The sequence below is a fragment of the Podarcis gaigeae genome (genome assembly GCF_964106915.1).
Source record: "Podarcis gaigeae genome assembly, chromosome: 5".
In the NCBI taxonomy this organism is placed as follows: Eukaryota; Metazoa; Chordata; class Lepidosauria; order Squamata; family Lacertidae; genus Podarcis; species Podarcis gaigeae.
Window position 1 is genome coordinate 53,515,169 of NC_139681.1, and position 18,325 is coordinate 53,533,493.

Here is an 18,325-nt window from a genome sequence, read left to right on the forward strand (position 1 = left end):
AAGCAAAGCAAGTGTTCTTCACAGCTGTTGGGAGCAATCAGAACTGTCAGAGGCCCACTTTATGACTGCCATAGCAGGCAGAACAAAACATCTTCTGTCTTTCCTCTTCCCTAGGAGTGCCCCCCTGATCAATTCTCCGAAGCATATCCCTCTGCATCCACCCTGCTGAAGGCCAGAAAACCAGCTGCTCTTCACAGCTGGATTTAGTAAGCTGAACCGTGTCAACTCTTTAGTGTTCAGTAGCACAGACATTTTTTTCCGCCCACCTGGGGCCTGACATTGTTTACTTAGCTGCAGAGTGGCTGACAACGTGCTCTGCATAGACTATTAAGCCATTGTAGAAAGTGTGTTGACTGGTACCTTTTGATTTCAAGTACATGACATTTTACAGAGGGTAGGGAAGAAGAATCAGCCAACAATTTGCAGCCAATATTGCAGGTTTACACCATAAAGAACTTGGAGTCAGTATGAATTGAATGGATAATGTGCACACAAGCTAGCCATGGTGCACATCTGTCTGGCATTGTGGAAAATGTGCACCTATTGAGAGGGTGAGTGGGGAATTGTGTACTTTGTCTACTCCATCTGCATAACCTCAAGTCATAATTTGAGGATGTGTTACATAACTTGCCAGCACATGTCACAGTTTCTAAGTGGAGAATGTACATATTGACCAGGCAATGCGTTCCATCACGGGTAGGCAAACTTAGGCCCGGGGCCCAGATCCGGCCCAATCACCTTCTATTAGTGCTTAAATATATCAGAATCCAGCAGATGGAAACCTGGATGTGATGACAAAGATGGCACTGCAAAACAGAAGTACAGGTTCAGATTTTGTCATTCACCTGTCTTCCAGGTTCTTCCTCTTCCCCAGTACCCCCACTGATGCAATTCAAACTCCTCCTTTTATTTGGGTTTTGAAGTAATGTGGATTTAGGATTTATTTATTCTTGTCTTCTTTTTTTTGCAAATATGATACAATAAAATACAGAACACTAGATGCGGATATGAAACTCTAAGAAAAGAAACACACACACACTTATTTAATTTACGAAAAGTTCTATGGATCTTCTACACTGGGGTCTGAAATGTAAGGTAGCTGCCTATTTTAAAGATTTCCTTCCCAATTCCTGTGGTAGACAGACATGTTCCTATAGGCATAACACTAAGATTTATTTTCTTTTTCAAAATGAGTTGTGGGATTAATGGAACATTATATTATTTGCAAGAAACTGCCTGCCTGGGCCAGCCTTATCATCGTCCTCCACGAATGCAGCTTTGGCACTCAGCAACCTGCTGTTACTCTTTGAGAAGAGCCTTTGAAGTTAAAATTGCTCTTCTCCATGGAGACCTTGATGCTGCTCTGACTGCAAATCCATCTGAGGTATCTAGTGGTATATCTAATTCTCATTTGTGGCATCAAGTGATGCACTCTGATGATGTGGACGAGGTGCTTGTAGGAATGAGGCTGACCAGGTTCCATCCAGACCATTGCCCTTCTTGGCTGATTGCTAGAGGGATGTGTGTGTTCATTGGATGGGTCCAAGGTGTGGTGAATGCATCTCTATATAGGGAAGTGGTGCCTGCTGCCCTCAAGGAGGCATAGTATTACCAACCTGGAAATGTCCACCCTGGATTCAATAGTTTTAGACAACTACCATCCTGTCATTAACACCCACTTTTCAAGCAACATAATTGAGACAGTTGTGGCAGCACAACTGAAAGTATTGTTGGAGGCTATTGATTATCTAGACCAGGTGTGGTGAACCTTTGGCCCTCCAGATGTTACAGTTCCCATCAGACCCAGCAAACATAGCCAACGACCAGGGATGATGTGAGTGGTAATTCAGCAATATCTGGAAAATCAAGAGTTTCCCAATGCTGATCCAGACCCATTTCAGTCAAGGTTCTGATCTGATGGTTTTGGCTCTCATAGTGGATGACCTTTCCCAAGAGAGGGATAGATGGAGCATGGCTGTGTTATTCTGATGCAACCTCTCAGTAGTTTTTTTAATACCATTGAGCACTGTCTCTTTTTGGACTGACTCTGCAAGATAAAAATTGCAAGCAGTGTTCTTCAGCAATTCTCGTCCTACCTGCAGGGTTGGTTACAGAGAGTAGCATTAGAGGACTGCCTATTGGCACCACCACAACAATGCTTTGTGGGTCCCAAATCTTGCCCCTGTACCGTTTAACTATATGAAGCTGTTAGGTCTCAGCATTAGTATGCTGATGACATCCGGTTCTGTTTCTCTGTGACATATGAATCAGGTGAGGTTGTCCAAGCCCAGAGCCAGTGTCTGTAAAATTCAATATAGTTTTTGTGAAGCGCCCACACAGTTTGCACATATATCAGGCTGCAGACAAGGGAGGAAAATGCATCATTGCTGGTAATGGAAAATGGAATTTCTCTCCTAATCTTAATACACTCTATGAATAGCAGAGCAGCTCTGTTTGCAAGCTGGAAAAGCCAGAGCAAAATGGCCCCATCATTTCGATACAGATAGAAAACAAAATGGGATGCTGCAATTGCAATCCCCCGTTACTTGTGTGCCCTCATTTGATTCACTCAGATGACTCAGCCCCACCTCCTCAGCTATATTCATAGTCCTCATTTGGAAAATTTAATTTACTCATGTCTCAGAGCAAGCTGACGATGTGATAGAGCACAAATGTCAAGAGAACTGAAATGCGTGAGGCTGGTGGTAATGCCTCCCCACACCCAAATTCCTACTTCCTCATATTCATGGCAAATGCCTTTTCTTGCAACAGTAAGAATGAGGTGGCATCCCTTTTCATCATCAATGCATAAAAGAAGGGGCATAAGAAAGGAAAACTGATGAACCTAATTCATCCTTGGTGCAACTGTATTCCTTATCTTTCTGCTACAGCATAATGTGAACCAAGACATCTGCACACCAAATCTTGATTTCAGCAATAATTGCAACAGGTGGTCTTAAGCAAGCTGTTACTTCTTGATCTCAGTCCCATCTCTGCAAAACAAAAATAAAGCCGCGGAAGCCACACTGGATGTTTGGCTTCCAAAAAATGTTCCAAAACTGGAACACTCACTTCTGGGTTTCAGTTGTTTGGGAGCAGATTTGTTTGGGAGCCAAGACTTTTGAGATCCAAGGTTCAACTGTATTTAAAATGCCAAGGCCCAATATAATTTAAGAAATGCACTGTTCTATACATCAGAGTCCTGCTTTATGAACACTTGCTCTGCAAATATTGTTACCCAGTGGCGTAGCGTGGGTTGTCAGCACCCGGGGCAAGGCAAGTAATTTGTGCCCCCTAACCCGTGGATTTGCGCCCCCTAACCCTAAGCCCCAGATGTTGCGCCCGGTGCGGCCGGGCCCCCCTGCACCCCCACGCTACGCCACTGTTGTTACCCAAACATGAGGCATTAGTACCCAAATGTCACTTATACACACTGCAGATTCAGATATTGGAACAGAAAGCATTTTTTACTTCCTTGTTGGCTGAGGAACAGAGGGGGAGTGACTGAACAAATCAGAGGACATTTGGGTCCCCCCCCGTCCCCCCACCTTTTATGGTTGGGAATGCATTAGAAATTTCCCCACAGGAATCAAGGGAAATTGCAGACTCCTTATGCAAACACTTGCCTAATGAACATTTCCCAGGAAACACATTGTGTTCATAAAGTGGGACCTGCGTGTATTTGATTTATCCAACGTGGAAGCCCTGTGCATTACAGAGGGGTTTCTAAAGAGCACACTCTTATTTACATGGGTACTGAATACTTGAACCTCATCAAAATCCTGTGGTGAGCCATATTTTATAGAACTCTTACCAGAGCATGGTTCCATTTGAGGGCATAGGTAGGCATAAATACATACATTCAATCAACTGCCATGAAACCTATTTTTTATTGGCTTGATCATCCTAACTAACTCTCCTTCAGAAAGTAGCTGCTGTAGTTTTGAGGGTATTGAGAGCTTTGTTAAGCAGTTTCCTACTCCCTTCGCAGAACAGCAGCAATCGAAGTCCTTGGTGTAAAAGCCATGATAGTTACATGCATTTGAAACTAGGTTGTGAATACAGTATTTTAATTAGGTAGAGCTTTTAAAATGGTGTGTGTGCCCATGCTTGCACACACAGGCCAGGCTTCCCTGCCCCCACATGGTATAGTAGTATCTCTAAAGAGCTTCAAGGGTTCTGTATTTTAGTTGGCATTTAGTTTTCCATTCTATGAATTGCATCTTGAACCTTGCAGGTAATATTTTCACATGTTGTCTGACTTGGTGCATATAATCCACGGAACAAAATGTTTCAAATTCTGTTATTTTTTACGTTTTTATTTTTTTTTAAAAAAAGGTCTCATATTCACATTCACAAGTTTTCCAGGCAGTTATTGCCATTTCTTACATTTAGAAAAAAATGTGACTGAACAAAGCAACAGCAGCACATTGAGCCACCAGTAGACATACAAGCTAGACACACAGATGCCCTGGAAAAAAAGGACCCCAGTTGGCTTGGAAATGATGTTATTCCACAGCTAGAAATGTGTTATGGAAGAGATCAATCAGTACAGGGAAAAGCAAGCCACATGACGTTCAACAAGACCACGTAATATATAAATGGATAACACTTCAATGGGGAGATGCATTGTTTGCAAGCTGCCCCCTTCCAACTTTTTCTTAAAATCTTAAAATGCAGTTAATCTAATTGCAATAAAAAGAGAAAAAGAAATTTTCATTGGATAAGCATTAAAAAAAATTCAAGCATTCCTTTACATAACCAACTGCTGTAGAACTGCCTGCTCTTTTAAAATTCCTTCTTTGCTGCTCTTTAGTAGAGTGCATACTGTTAGAAGAGGAGGCAGTCATCTCTCAACAGAGGTCCAAGTCTGGAGCGGGGTGACAATATGGCCTGTGAACACCTGTGCAGCTCCACCCATTTATTTTTTGCAGCCTTTTAGCTCAGCAGTATGTCCTACACATGGCTGTTACTGAACTGCAGCTGAACCAATCTGTGCTTTGGCCATTTGCTTCAAGCCAAAATAAAGCTGTAGAACACAGGTTCTGCATTGCAGAATCCTACTTGAACTTTCAACTGTGGGATTTCAGGAACAGATTAGCCAGTCTGGAAAATGTGTAGCCTTCCTGATGTTGCGGGACTATAACACTCATCACCTCTGATTTGGTCATGCTGTCTGAAGCTCATGCCAATGCAGATGTCCAACAATACCTGGAAGGTCAGCAATTCACCCCCCCCCCCCGAGTAACAGTACTTCTGTGCACACCATCAGCCTGAATTTGACTATACTTCACTCAAACGGTAGGTGCAACATGGCCACCATATGCCAGCCACACACAGTTCTACTGGTGCCATTTGGGAATATGTGTTGCTACATCCAGTTACAGAGTTGGTAGGGTTCTACTATAGTGTTGGATGATTCTGAAATAGAACATAGCAGGTGTCCCCAGTGGAACAGGGGAAACCTCTTGTGTTTTGATAGGACCATGGTGTTTTAAGAATGAAACATCCCCTGGAAATAAGGCATCTCTGGAAACCCAAGCTGGATTCAACTGGATGAGAAAGAGTGGAACCCCTATGATGTCACAGCCTTGGGACGTGCACAAGTTCCTCTGACAAGCACCCAAGGCCTCTGGGGAAGGATAGACCTGACCCCAGTTGTACAGCAGTAAGCAATGGTCATTGGAAGTGGGAAGAAAGAAGTCTTCTGCTCCTACCTTCTAACCCACTTGCAGCCTATGGTGTAGTACATATTAAAAACACACAAAACAGGAAAAAGCAAACATTCAAGTTTCTGCCATCACCGAAATGTCAGTGTTTGCTTCTTTTGTAAATTGTGCTTTTCATTACAGCTCTGCTTTCCTGACACAGCTGTTTATTGCTTACACTTTTGAAACAAGGCTATAATTAAAAGAGAGGGAGGGAGACAGCAACGGAGAAGCAATCAGACCAGACAGACTGTATGCGGCGTTCTCTCTACCCCAGCGTAGTCTGGAAGTATAGTAGTGTGTGCACAAACAGTCCAGAATTTATTCTAAAAAACCCTTAAACAGTGCACAACTTTTCTTTTTAAAAAAACATTCCTTCTTTTGAAAGCCTGATCTAGCCAGTGTCCATACACTTATGTTCTCAGCCATAACGAAGGGCATCTACTTCTGGGAAGAGGAAGAATGATCTTCTAGTTCAAAACACAAGCCTAGGACAATTTGAGCTACAGCAGGAGTTGGCTAGACTCAGCACAACTTAACAACCTGAAATGGCATAGCTATCCCCCAAACTTAAATGCACTGAACAAAGACTCCATCTCAATGTAAAATGACTTTTCCCCCTTCCAGGTATAGACATCCCCTCAAGTGTCCAGTTCTAGGTGAAATTCATGAGGTCCTCTGTATTGCATGTAGGTGAAATGTATCATTATACTCTCTACCAGGCTCATGGGACTGTATTGTCTCTTGTTCCCAGGAGAGTCCAGCAGGATGAAGATGCAGCAATATTTAGCTGGTGGACAGGTGAGTGAATGGGCACGGAATTCAAAACTGAGGTAGGAAAAGCAAAACAGGAGCCTTCGAAGCTTTTGCCCAAAGCCAGCTCTTCGGTGAAGAAAGACACAGTATCCCTTTTGCAAGAGGCAACAGGAGGGCTGGGAGTCGAGGACAATATTTCTGACTCATACTGTAGCAGCTGGCCCATGAAGCCAAAGTTTGGTGAGATCAGACTCCTACGTTGCTTGATGTAATCAAAAGCCTCCTCCAGGCGGAACTTTCTCATTTTCATCAGATACGCCATACAGATAGTGGGAGAGCGGGAAATTCCAGCTTCACAATGCACCAAGATCTTACCCCCTGCCCGTCTGGTGCAATCTAAAGAAAAAGAAGAACAGATGAGGGTGGTGATGATGCATTGAATATGTTATAAGTGGATACCCACAATGGCAGCACAACATTCTGCAAACAATTGTCCAAAAGAGGTAGTGGGCTGACAGAAGGTGTTCCACAAATGGAATTAATGTCAGAATGCCGGAGGAGAAAATTTTCCACTTTATTCACTAACACTGGCTGAAGCATTTAACGCATTTGTTCAAATAACAAAACTTAATAGCTATACGGTAGATTAATCACATTTGGATAAAGTTAAGAGGTTTGCCTTCCCATCATCTAGCCGAGCTATGGCAAGAGATAAGGCAAATACTACAATGCCACAAAAGAATTGAATTCACAGTTAGGTTCTTTTTGAAAGCAGCACAAACCTTGCGGCCAAAGGTGTGGGCTTGCTGCATGTTCCCTCCCATCTGATGAGGAGATGTGCCTATTTTTCCATTGGGTAAGAGCATGAAATGTACTGCTTCTGTCCCCACCTTTTGTGGGCCTTTTTTGGTAGACACTCAGCATGCATTTTGAGCAGGGATGTAAAGTCCCTGGGTTCCTGGGGTTTCTACCACAAAATGCACAATAAAGTAGCCTAACATCTCTAATTATAACCCTTGATAAGTGGCACTTGGATTTAAGTCAGGCTATAAATGGCTGAGGCAGAACCACCATTTTACGCAACGGGAGGCCCCCAAGTTACTCACACAATTCAATTATTGTTATAAGATTAAAAGGAAAATTCTGAAAATAAGCTCCTTGTGCAAAATGCGTTGATTAAAAATAGAACTGGCCCTGTTTGGCTGGCGTGAGAAATATATTACCCACATTTCATCTTACTGCATTCTGCTCTGGGTCACATCCTCAAAGGCATGCCATAACAACTGAAGCATCCATCTATCTTAACATTTCTTGAATCCTCAAACTTCTCATCTTCAATATGGAGTTACTGTTTCATATATTTTAACATAATCATTATTTTAATGCTTGTTAATGCAATAATGTGTCCTAAACTGCTTCCTGCTACCAAGCTTAGGGTACAGTACTGTATTAACAGACATTAAATTAATAGTACTTGCACTAAATGTAAAGCACTTAACATTTCCAGTAATTCTCACAACAACACTATAAGGTAGGTCAGTTTTGTTAAACTCATACTGAAGTTGGGGGACAGAGACAGTGGCTAGCTTTAGGAACAAAATTTGAACCAAGGACTTCCTGGTTTACGGCTCCTTGCCGTCCTGCTCAGGTAAATTGGAAAAAGCTGCTTCTCCTTTAAAAAATAGACAAAAAAGCAAGGTCTCTGTAGAACCATGCCTACAGGTTTGTGTAGCTTTTTCTTAAGTAACGGACGGAGTTACACTGCTTGTGGCACACTGGCAGACATAGTCATTTCTATCATTTAGTAATCCTGCCCTCTCTACATATCTCAAATAGCCCTGGGTCAGAGGTCAGCACCCCAGACTCTTCATTTCCAGTCATGCACATTAAATACTCCTTCCCTTGTCACAGAGAACTCTTTGCTTCACCACCCGTCCCTGCTATGCAGCCTCACTTACATGTTTGCCAGCTGAAAGATGCATCTAGCCCACAGAGGCCTATGCCACAGTAGTTTTTCTGTAGTTTATACCTCACCTTTCCTCAGTTAGCTCAAGGCGGGTAGCAAAATGAGTTTAACACAGTGAAATCATTTTTTTCTTCTTCTTTTTTTAAAAGCCTCCCCCCTTATATATATGGGGCTACTGGTCACGGATGATGGGAATTGTAGTCCAAAAACAGCTGGAGATCAAAGTTTCGGAAACCCTGCTCTACAGCCATTTATCACGCAAAGCTTCCCTGTAATGAAATATTTTAACCACCCTACAGAAGGGGCAGGAAGGAGATGCACCTCCTGGTAAGTGAGAGAGCTGCGAAGCCTGATCACAGGCTCTGGAAGGGCTTTTTCCTTAGCCCCAACAAAATGTATTTCGGGACATGCGGTTTGGTCTCTGATGGCGGCCTCCATAGAGGTCAGTATTATCTTCAATAGAGAAATACACCTACCAATAAATTCTATTGCTTCCTGGAAGTGTGAGCTGATGTCTGCTGTGTGATTGTCCTCCACTGGAATCCATTTATAGCAGTATTGATCCGTAAAGGGCTCGGAGCTCTTCCTGGAGACGTTCAGGAGTGCTGTAATGTTCAGATTGGCTAGGGACTCACACTTGGAAGCATGGTAGGCACTGCCAAGGTACAGGAAAGGAAGGATCTCCACTGGGCCACCCTGGAAGGCAAAGAACCGCATATAATTATAGGCTCTCGTTTGCTGTTTTTTCTTCCACACACACAGAGACGCAGTAGAACACAGACAGCAGGGGCTGAGCTTTGGACAAATTTAGGGTGTTTTCCAGACATCACTGAGATCAGAGCTGTAGCACCCAGACAGGAAGTACTTTGCAAGAGGTGCAGTTCCTGCTGCGGGGGTAGAATTACTGTTGTGGTCTTGGCACAATGAGAGCTTTGCCAGCCCTGCTACTTCCGTACTGGCAGGGACTGCCCCTTAAGACCTGTGGGTTGTAAGCAATGCAAGGACTCTGATAGGGAGTCCAGGTCAACCACTCATCCACCCATATAGGCTAATATGGTGGCTCACCAGCAAACCACTGTAACAGAAGACTCCTTCTGTTCAGTGGATTTGGTTTTTCTCATTCACATTTGCCATGTGTGGTATCACAAGCAATTTCACTCGTGGGTTTTCTTATGCCTCCCTCCCCCCATGAAGCACACACCAAAAGGATTTTTACTTGTCCATTCCGTCACCATGATGAAAAAAATGCAGGGCAAGTTTTCCCCCACAACATCATACTAAAAATGTAGACACAAAGCCTGTTCAGTGTCTCTTGACGGAGCCTGGTAGGCATGATGTACTTTAACCAGAAGCTTCAAAGGTATCTTGACAATGCTATGCACTGTGTGCATTTGTTTTAAAGTTCAGTTTGAAAGAAAAACATGAACACATTACTGGGCTTAGCATGACACTCTTTTCATGCGTGCCTAATTAATAATTGCAGGATGGCAGCTGGCATGTGCCTCCTCTGACTTCAAGCTGTCTTAGCCTCCCAAAGCAGAATCAGCATGGGGCCCTCAGCCCTGCCACGTCAGAAAACACAACACTCTCCCCTGCTGCTCTCAGCCACTCGAGTCTTCTCCCCCTTTGTGAATAGAAGGCGATAAACAAGAAAAGAAGCTACATGCTAGAAAACGTCACAGCGTTATATTTAGTGCCCAGAAAACCAAGCCAAGGCACCATTCATCTTTCATAAGGTGTCGGAAAACCTCTTTTTAATATATCACCTTTGGGAATACAAAGAATGCCATGAGTAACAGATCCCATGTGGGCAAGTGGTTGCACATGTCAAGGCTAGGACTGGGAAGTCCCGGGTTCAAATCCACTCAGCCTTGAAGCTGACTGGAGGTGACCATGTGTCTGCCACTCTCAGCCAAACAACCCCAAAGGGATGGTGTGGGAATAAAATGGGGAGAAAAACTGTTATAAGAGTTCCTCGGAAGAAATGTGGGATAGAAAGGTAAATACTACTATTAAGTTCTTTAGAGTCTCCCACTCTTGACTCCCCCCCCCTACAAAAATAAAATACTTAGGTAGAAATATTTTCCATTCCTAGTCTTTCTGAAGAAAATATTTTACCATTTATAGGTGAGAAGGGGAAGCATAGGCCCCAGCAACAGGTACAGGTGGTGGGAGGGAATACTAAAGGAGCACATTGTGTATTTATATATATAAACTTCCAATAAATAGAAGAACTGGCTTGCAATGGGAGGGAGAGGTAAGTTGATAAATCCCCACTCAGTTTGAAAGGTTGTTGGGTGAACCCTTGGCCATATGCAGTCTCTCAGGCTAAACTACCTTACAGGACTGTTGTGAGGGAGTGAAGCATGTCTAGCTCCTTGGGGGAAAGGTGTGAACAGGAAGGTGTCACTATACAGTTCTTAAGAGTTACAAACTCTTTACATATTAGGGAAGAAGAAGAGGGGGGGCGAAATAGGTGGCTTTGACGGCATCTATCTCTCTTCGTTTTAAGGCCACTTGTCTTCAAAAGTGCATCACACTCAGACTTCTTATTTGAAACATGACAAACATGCACACCGAGTCCTTTTGTCACATCGCCAGACATGAATAAAAGAGTGAACTAGTCAGCTACGAACAGGATGATGACAGGAAGAGCCCCTGAGGAGCCAGAGCGTGGGTGGGATTAGTCATATCTTCCCCTCAACACACCTGATCGTATGCTGGTTTGTGGTGGATGCACGGCTTCTCGTAGAGGCTGCTGGTGCTTCTCTCCGTTTCAGGTCTCTCTTGGGATATGGGTTTTACATCTATGCAAAACTCAGGATACTGCAAATAAAAGGTTTCGTAGCCTCCTGAGGAGAAAGAAGCAAACAAAGAAATGTCAATTAATAGGGTTCAGAAGTGTGTGTGTGGGGAAATAGTTTAATTGTTCCTGATGGTCAATTAATTTGAGGCTGTGATAGTTCTCACTGCATGATGAACATTTTATAAATAAGTGGGGAAGTTTTTCCTACCACAGCTAAACAGGGTTCAAAATTAAGGAGGTGCCAGGCGCTTTGTGCCTGAAGATTCTCCATTTGCGAGCATCTCCAAAAGTCTGGGTGCCATTTTTTGCACTTGGCTGACCCTCAAGGATTACTGAAATGCACATGCTTTGAAGCCTCAAACTTTATGTTAAGGAGTTTAACAATAAAGATACTGCGTTTTGAAAACTGAGGTGTGGTACCAATATTTTTATTGTAAATACCAAATTAAACATGTACTGTATTAACAATTTCTGCTAAAAATGTGATACAGTGGTACCTCAGGTTACATACGCTGCAGGTTAGAGACTCCGCTCAGCCAGAAATAGTGCTTCAGGTTAAGAACTTTGCTTCAGGATGAGAACAGAAATCGGGCTCCCGCAGCGTGGCAGCAGCGGGAGGCCCCATTAGCTAAAGTGGTGCTTCAGGTTAAGAACAGTTTCGGGTTAAGTACGGACCTCCGGAACGAATTAAGTACTTAACCTGAGGTACCACTGTACAGTGGTGCCTCGGGATGTGAACGGGATCTGATCCAGAGCCCTGTTTGCATCCCAAACAGAACGTAAGACGTGACAGTGCGTCTGCACATGCCACGTTTCGCCGCTTCTGCGCATGACGTCATTTTGACCGTCTGTGCATGCGCAAGTGGCGAAACCTGGAAGTAACACGCTCAACCTGAAGCGTATTTATCTCGAGGTATGACTGTATTAACAATGTGTCACTTGCGTATTAATTCATGCTCATCAAAATAATAAATAAAAAGTGTTGCTGACATACACCCCCACCCATGGTGACTAGACATTCTGTTTTGGCGCCCACAACCCAGATCCCAGGAGCCATTTGGCTCCTAGCTTTTCTATCCCATTTTCTAACACTGCAGCTAAATAGCCACAATTAAAAGAAAAACAGTATGGCAGTTCAAGGTTATCGACAGAGATTGTGATTCTTTGCCAGCAGAAATCAGCTGACTCTGTTTCAAAGATTAAGACTAACACCAACAATTCTCCATTTACTTCTGAGACATTTATTATCGTACAGCTTCATGTATTGTATCCATTTGAGGAAGGGCAAGCTCCGAGAGGCTGTTCTGTACTGATTAATAACTTCCATTCCATTGTGTTATGGTAAATGAAATGGATCCATTAAGAGCCATAAAACTTAATTAAATCCTATGATGGGATCAGACAACAAAACAGCCCCAGATGAGTGCTTTTTTTTTTAACTGTGAGATAAATTAGTTAAGTTCTCTGCACAATTAGTGAAAATGAGCGTATCTGTTAAGCTCAGACCTTGGATGAAATTGTGAAGCATGCAAATCAGCTATACCTTGAGCAAACCTGTGCTTTCAAACATGTTATACTACGTGGATTTCTATGTCTTTTGTTCAGGTCTCTGAAAGGATATGTTTACTTGGGAAACAAAACCCATAACTTGTTTCAGTGAATAACTGTCATGGAAAGTGGTGTACTGCACTGCTACATCTTCTCAAAGATAAATTGCAGCAATGGATAAATTGATGTTCTGAAACTCTACCTAAGGAATCACACCTAGGATCTTACAAGCCTGCATTTTAAACCCTTCTTTCTTAAGATTTCTATTCTGCTACATATTCTATGCCATGGGTAGGCAAACTAAGGGCCGGGGGATGGATCCGGCCCAATCGCCTTCTAAATCGGAATCAGTGTGTTTTAAATGAGTAGAATATGTCTTTTTATTTAAAATGCATCTCTGGGTTATTCGTGGGGCATTGGAATTCGTTCATTCCCCCGCAAAAAATATAGTCTGGCCCCCACAAGGTCTGAGGGACAGTGGACCAGTCCCCTGCTGAAAGCTTGCTGACCCCTGTAATCTAGGTCCTTGAGTAGCTGTATGCTGAAACATTCTTAGCAGGATATTGACAGTGAGGAAATACAGAACTAAGGAACCAGTCCAAAGTCAGTGGAAGTGTAGATTCCATGGAGCCTCTTTTACAGATTCATTTAATCCAGCCAGAACGCAGAAGCTTAATTATCCTGCATTTAAAATTCCAGTTTACCCTTGTTAAAAGCTACTAGCTGAGCCTTAAAAAAAAAATTAACAGAGAATGTGTCCCCTTATCAACTAAAGCTCTGAATATTTTTTTTTAAAAAGATTACATTGATCTATCACATATTTGCTGAATGAAAAAAAATTTTCCTTAACACTCAGCAGAATGGGAGAAAACACAACTATTCTGGAGCAACAGCTCATTTCAGAGTACTGTGGTCACCTGAACAGGGCTCTCTGTATGGGTTTTCAAGAAGGCCGTGAAAACTGTTATTGTTAGAAGCCAGCTTTTCTCCTTGACCTTGTTCTTAAATATGTTGCTATTTCATTCCACATCCTCTTTCTATAACTCCTGACAGTTTATTTATAGGGATTTTATATGGTGAGCTTTCCTCAATTCTATGCCCATGGATTCACAAACCAAGGGAACCAGCCAAACTGATTTCTCTTGGGTGGCTGGTGCCTTTGCTCAGGAGGCTAATAGAAAACCAGGAGCCTTTGGGGATCAGGAGATTTGCAGGCAGTTCTTAAAGTGAGTCACCTTTTCAAGTCCTCCAGTTCTCTCTCTCTCTCACAAACACAGCCACACACTTCTGCTCCCCCACTGGCTGAACTCTGTTGCTATTATTTCTGCTAATGCTACATTACTCATCTTGTGAGAGGGGTAGGCTTCCTTTTCACCACCAATGATTAAAATCCTATGCATAACAAAGTGGCAGAAGAATCCAGCATTATTTTTATTGACATTTACAGCTGCAGCCTCTCTCATGAAAAATGACTGCTTATTTTATAGGTGGGGGGAAAGAGCCCACACTAGACCCTTTGAGGGCGCCCGCTGCCCAAGGCTGACAATTCAAACGATAAAGCCTATCACAAATTTAAACATTGCCGCATATGAAATACAATGAATTAACGAGGGCTGGAAGTTTATATAAAAAGGGGGGGGGTGCTGAAAAGGATTGTGTCATTCCGCAGTAAAAACAATTCCCTGAAGAGCGAGGCTGCGTTTATGGCGGCTGACAAGAGTTCTGACTCACACCTTTATCTCACTAGGACTGCCCAAGTCCAACCCCAATCGAAAAACTTCATTCCATTCAACCGTGAATTTTCTCTCTCATGTCACAGTTCAGACAAAACCCTTGGGATAAACCCCGGGACTCTTCTGTTACTTCATAGTGAACATTCAAACGGAACTAAAAATATAGCAAGAGTCTCAAGAGCTTGTGACTCACACAGAATTCGCCAATTTAGCCAGCTTCTGGAAGATGGAAACCTGTGGCAACAACAGAGCGTTCTATTTAAGGATGTGCAACTTAAGATTGCATTCAGACTACAGACTCGCTTTTCAAAAAGATAGTTTCCTACTGTGGCAGCACACTCTTAAATGCTCTTCATTTTCGTTTTATAAAATCGCTTGCTATCGGCAGGCAGTTTTGGCTGCTTACATGCCATGCCTTTAAAGTATATTCAATGTGTGTTCTTGACTTCAGAATTCTGGGCACTGTAGTTCCCAGCAACCCTTTTAACCAGCTACTGTGCCCATAATTCTTTGGGGAGGGGGGAGAATATGCTTTAAAGGTATGGGGTCTACATAGATGGCCTAGAATAAAAGCGAGCTCTTTAAATGTGGATTGGAAGAATTCAAAGCAAACAGCCACACAGAATTTGCCATACCAGCATGCCTAAGGACTGGATGGCAGGAAGTCTTTGCGGGGGACGGGACTTTGATATGATTGGCATCCAGAAGAATTTAATATTCTGCTGTGGGCAAAGCCACCAAATAACCCAAAGCTGCACCAAGTTGTGAACATTGTCTTAAAATAAAAAGGTTTCTTATCTTGCAATATGTAGGGGAGGAGGGTGAAGAGAGCTGCAGCCAAGCTTCAGGGTGGCAATAAGGAGCTTTGGAAGGGAATGCATTAGCAGCTTCACCTCATGAAGTTTGTGGTTCAAAGGTCACTCCTTGAAAGAAAGCAGTACCACTACCACATTCCTCTACCCCACACCCGCTTAGCTCCATAGATAGGGGCCACAAGACTTCCACAATCTTTCTGTACATCTACGTTCTTTATATATAGGGGTACGGGCAAATGTGAAGTCCACTTGAATTAGGCACACACTGTACGCAGAAAGTTTGCTTCATGCTCAGTGATAAAAATAGACTGCCATTTTCACACAAGGAGGATCGAACCTGCAGGCAGTCTGCATAAAAACATGCAGCACCTTTAACAGGACCAGCTCCCATATTAACTCTCGGTCTTATTCTGCTACATACAAAGGGGCAATTGTTTACTTTCCCCACTCTTACAATTTAGGTGGAAAAGAGGTTGGCATCTATGACCGTTGGCATCTGCCTGTCTTGGGAGACACTGGAAGAGTACGCATCAGCATCTATATTTCTTTTTAATTTCGTAATTTACAGGAAACTGCCCTTTAGAGGGCACTGCTGAGTTTTTACACTGCTGAACTCCTTTTTATTAAAAGAGCAGGGGCATTATTATGTATTACCTTGGTTTCTACCTCCAACCCATCCCATGTATTAGTATACAGCATTTCCGATAAATTTACTCAAAGATTATAGTATTACTGAGCAGGCCAGGAACACTTTAATAGTGTCCAGCATTTTGGAGTTTGGGATACTTGCCCGTGTCCACAGGGGTAATTTATTCTACAACTCTGAATCCCCCCAATCCCACATTTCTCTTTAGATGAACGTTTGATATTTTAACCCAGTGAGGAAGTGAGGATGCTGACCGTAATTAGTCACGCAAGTTTCCCTTCACTAGACAACTGAACATCATTTCAATGCACCTATTCAATTTAAAGTTGTTTTATTTTCACCACCAGCCGATTTACCTCTTGTCCGTTGATGGGGAAAACTTTGGGGAGACTATGGAAAGGGGGAAATATATCCACCCAGCAGCAGCAAGCCTCTAGTCATGATTCCCTACGCCGTGCGAGTGCCTTGGCACTCTCCAAGACACACGTTGCTTTAGGCGAGGAACCCACTGCCTCCCTCGAGATCTGCAAAAGCTTTGCAGCCCGGTATTACTTATCCAACATCAGCGCCTCCTCCTCAAACACTAATGGGGGTGGGGGTCTCCAGGTTCCTGGCATCGGATGCTGAGGGGACGGGCTGATTCGCGTGAAACTATTATTGCATTCGCGTTAAATTAAGTTAAGGAAACAGGCGAGGCGAGCCTAGCAGGACCAGACTTCGGTCGGCGGACGTCCTAACCAAAAGCGCGAGGAAGCAGAGCAACAGAAGGCGGTTACACCTCTCTGGCTTCCCGATCGCTCCTCTCTTTCCTACCCCGAGATCTCGCCTTCTAGGGCAGGCAGGGGGTCCGGCTCCTTAGCCGTCGTGCAGGCGAGGGAAACGACTCGCAGAACTCTTTGGCCGGGAGGAGAGGCTCCCGCCAAACTCCGCCACTAAAGCAACCCTCCAGAGCCCCCGCGGCTCCCCGTCCTCGCCTCTCCCCCTCGGGCCGCCCCTCACCTCGCAGGAAGCAGACCCTCGCTCCGGTCTCCGGCAGGCTGGCCAGCAGCGTGTTCAGCACGATCTGCGCCGTGCTCTCCTTCTTCAGCTTCCGCCAGTGCCGGGTGTTTTGATCCAGGACGACCACGGCCGTCAGCAGCCGCCGGGAGGGCACCGCAGCGTCCCCTTCCCTTTCCTCCTCTTCCTCCTCCGGGCAAGCCCCAGGCAGGAGCAGCCGCCCTCGGGCCGCTTCGTCGGGCACCACGAAGTGCAAGGGCACGGGCCGCCCGTGGGCGCGGCGGATCACCACCGAGTTGAGGTTCACGTTGAGCGATCCGCGGAGGCAGGAGGCCGAGTAGGAGAGGTACGGTCTGCAATCCAAGACCAGGCAGCCGGCGGGCTCCTTCCGCAGGAGCTGCTTGAGCTGCCGGGAGTCAAGAGCGGTTACCTTCATCGTCGCCTTCTGCCCCCTATAGTTCCCTTCCCTCGGGGAGGCTCGGGAAAGTAGCGCAGCCAGGCAGCGATTAAACTAAGCGGGTCTGGAAACAGGCACCCCGCCTTTTTTTGCTTTTAAAACGGAGCCGGAGGGGCTGCCAACCCGCTTCCTTTTAATGCCCCTCCTGGCTGCGGCGCGCCCCTCCCAGCCTTTGCATTTCCCTTCGCGTAACTCCGGTCAGGGGATTCCGCTTACAAGAAGAGGCAATTTATCTGAATGAAACGCCGGAGCCGCGCGGCGCTGTCCATATAAGGCGACTGACGTCACAGAAACGTTCCCAAGCTGGCACGCCTCTTCTTGCTAAGCCGTGCCCGCTCGTGGAGAGAGAGAAAAAGAGAGAGAAAGAGAGAGAGAGAGAGAGAGAGAGAGAGAGAGAGAGGAGATTCCCTCCCCCAGGAAGAGGGAACGCAGAGGCGATGCTCAGTAAAGCGTTAGTCAGACTTCTTGAAGCAAAGGAAGTTGAAGAACGCCTCAGAAATTCTCTAGTCATCAGAAAGCCCTCCTCACACTCACACTCACTCAATCATCACTTGCTTCCGTCGGCTTACTAAGAGAGGGAAGGAAGTGTGATGGTGGCGGTGATGATGGTGGTAGCTGCGGGGAGCAGAGGTTGCTCGCTGCTCAAGTTGCAGTGGGCAGGCCCTTAAGCTGCCCAGTGCAGGCCGCAGTTATTAAAATGGCTGAAAGTGGGGATGCAAACGGATGAAAAACAGCCCCTGTTGAATTTCTGTCTGCCGCACAGCTGTTAAATGGACAGATGATATATAGGCATGTGCAAAGGGCTTAGCATAGATTTTGGGGAGGACTGGTTTTAGCACATCTCATCCCACACAAGACACCTTGGGATGCTGCCATTTTAGCAGGGCAGGTTCC

The 18,325-nt window shown here is 44.6% G+C and overlaps 1 protein-coding gene across 1 annotated transcript; it reads right to left on the reverse strand.

The window, feature by feature from the left end:
- Positions 1-4,740: 4,740 nt before the first annotated feature.
- Positions 4,741-17,698, reverse strand: DUSP5 (dual specificity phosphatase 5). Its single transcript, XM_083740011.1, has 4 exons — positions 16,978-17,698; positions 11,140-11,282; positions 8,907-9,126; positions 4,741-6,860 (listed from the first exon to the last, which is right to left on the reverse strand). Exons 1-4 carry the CDS (start codon positions 17,408-17,410, stop codon positions 6,433-6,435), a joined length of 1,224 nt encoding a protein of 407 aa, XP_083596137.1. The 5' UTR covers positions 17,411-17,698; the 3' UTR covers positions 4,741-6,432.
- Positions 17,699-18,325: the final 627 nt, after the last annotated feature.

Coding starts and splice junctions, on each gene's coding strand:
- DUSP5 (XM_083740011.1), bottom strand. CDS start 17,410: ATGAAGGTAACCGCTCTTGACTCCCGGCAGCTCAAGCAGCTCCTGCGG. Junction 11,283..16,977: donor GAGGGTCTGCTTCCTGCGAG/GTGAGGGGCGGC, acceptor CTTTCTCCTCAG/GAGGCTACGAAACCTTTTAT. Junction 9,127..11,139: donor ACAAACCAGCATACGATCAG/GTGTGTTGAGGG, acceptor TTTGCCTTCCAG/GGTGGCCCAGTGGAGATCCT.